Below are 2383 nucleotides of genomic sequence, written 5' to 3'. Positions count from 1 at the left end.
TATTTAACCTGATAATTATATAAAATTTGATGAGTAATTGATTTTGAGAGTATTTAAACTACCACTTTATTTTATTTTGGTCACCGAATATAAATTTATTTCATTTTAGTGATTAAATTTTAATTTCATTTCAATAACGTTTTTTTGTCCAAAGTGATGACATGGCGGCCAGAAATCACTCATTGACAATTGCTTTTTGGTCGCATTTTACTGAAAATTTGTCATTTACGCACAATTTCTATTCGGCGAGAAACGTTTCGGCCTAATAATACATACATGTCAAGTTTTTTTGTAAAAAAAAAAGGAAGAAGAGATCGAAATCCGGCTGCCACATATACACTTTTTTAGAAAAATCTCCCCTTGAAATAATATTAAAATTAAGTAATCAAATTGAACATGAATTAAATTTCGGTAACCAAATTGAAACGAATTAAAATTTAGTCACCAAAATATAATAGATGTAAAAGTTTGAGGATCTATTACCCACAATTTGACTTATAATCTTGATTTAGCATTAAATTGAGTAGAAGAATTAAGATGTGCAAGAAACTCCTTATCAATCTCAAATTTAGCCATGTTTTCCTCATTCAAGTTGATCCATGCCTCTATAGCACCTCCTTGTTTAGCATCCAAGAAAGAAACTAGGTTCTTCAGAGGCAAATTAGCTGAACTTACAAACACAGGCTTTCCCCATCCAAAATCTGCTTCATAAATTGGCATCTTGCATAAACTAGTGAAGAAAAATCCAATCACCTCTCCTTTAACAACTTCTTGCGTTAATTTGAAGATGGCATCTGGAGTCACACTTCTCATGGCATCACTCATTTGACTAACAATGTTCGCATCGTAATTGTATTTCGCATCTGCGGACCTATATAGAGCGTATGGTGAATAAATATTCGTTTTCGAAAATTTAAATTTCCAAATAATAGCATTAATATAGAATTTATAACATACTTTTGTTGCCGGTTGTTTATGTTAACCTTCACCCAGGCTGTAGTGAAAAGATTACCAAAATGCATATTTGAAAGCGGCGGTTCTATTCTTCGTCTAAAGTTCACTACATTACTTAGGGCGTACAAATGATTACGGTCTGTTTTGTTCGTCTGAATGGCGGCTATGAATCGGCTCCATATGAAACCGGCTAAGGCCACAACCCGTGACGGACTGTAGCCAATTTCATTGCTATACTTAGCTTGAAGAGCTGCTATGGTGGAAGCATCAAACACAAACCTTTTCGTGACGATTTTGTCTTCGCCTAACTCTTCGAAATCCATCCGAGACTGCATTTTTATGGGCGGAAACAATGTTGCCATACCGAAGATAGGACTAGTAGCGATTTCAGAATAATCTCCGCGGGTAATGGCAGCCCAACTATTCAAGAATTGAAACTGCGACAAGGCGTCGCCAAGTTTATGCAACAAAGAAAATGAAATGCATAATCCGCCACATTTAAACAAAGTAACCTGAAAAAATGCGGTGAGATTTTCGCATTGGTGGGGCGGGAGAGGTATCAACTTATTGCTGTCGCTAGGGTTATAATCTTGAAGAATATCTGAGAGTTGACAGTTCGCCTTAGCTTCGACGAACAAGGCTCCTTCGTCGTTGCAGTCTATAAAGGTGTCATTATTAATTCGTCCAGCAAGAGGGTAGAACATAGCTAGGGCTTTTGATAGAGATTTCTTTAATTCGTTGCATCTTTCATAATTTTCAGAACCGGATTTTTTGGAGTAAAAGAGGACGATAGGCATACAAACTGGAGGTTGTAATTGGTCGAGAAACGAAAGGCGGAGCTGGCGAAGATGATCAGGCGTAGGGGAAAATGGCTTGATTAGCTCTTGGGAGATGAACTCTACTTCAAGCTTCATTTTCATTTGCTAATGAAATGTGTCAAGAAGAGTTTGTAGAAAAGATAAAGGATATGGAAAGTCTGATGTAAATGAAGATAGGCTTATGTAGACATATTTATATACAGCTCACAATAAGTAGCCATAGCAGTAATATTTACAAATCCTCTAAAACATGAACTCTCTCTGTCCAAAATTAATAGACAGTTTAGGACAAACACGGTTATTAAAATATAAAGTGAGATTTTTTTAAATAATAAAGTGAGTTAATATACAAAAATATCACATTTACCCTCATTTAATATAATAGTATTTTTTAGCTTTTTGTGATTTTTATTGTCTTGCCAAAATATTTCATATATTTAATGTGGGTATATTTGACAATTATTTAATAAAATAAATATCCAGTGCCTATAATTTGAGATAAAAAAAACTTAAAATAGTATCTATCGATTTGTGACGGAGGGGTACTATTAATATTTCTATCTCAAAAATTTTATTTTGTAGTAATCGCTCAAAAAATTAAAAAAAATTCT

At 34.1% G+C, this 2383-nt stretch overlaps 1 protein-coding gene across 1 annotated transcript; it reads right to left on the bottom strand.

Annotated features, from left to right (window-relative positions):
* Positions 1–446: 446 nt before the first annotated feature.
* LOC126670148 (stemmadenine O-acetyltransferase-like) lies at positions 447–1917 on the bottom strand. The gene is made up of 2 exons (XM_050363816.1): positions 958–1917; positions 447–871 (listed from the first exon to the last, which is right to left on the bottom strand). Exons 1-2 carry the CDS (start codon positions 1872–1874, stop codon positions 496–498), a joined length of 1293 nt encoding a protein of 430 aa, XP_050219773.1. The 5' UTR covers positions 1875–1917; the 3' UTR covers positions 447–495.
* Positions 1918–2383: the final 466 nt, after the last annotated feature.

The sequence above is a fragment of the Mercurialis annua genome, linkage group LG2, assembly GCF_937616625.2.
Source record: "Mercurialis annua linkage group LG2, ddMerAnnu1.2, whole genome shotgun sequence".
Taxonomy (NCBI): Eukaryota; Viridiplantae; Streptophyta; class Magnoliopsida; order Malpighiales; family Euphorbiaceae; genus Mercurialis; species Mercurialis annua.
The sequence above is the reverse complement of the archived record's forward strand: the minus strand, read 5'-3'. Positions and strand labels throughout refer to the sequence as shown.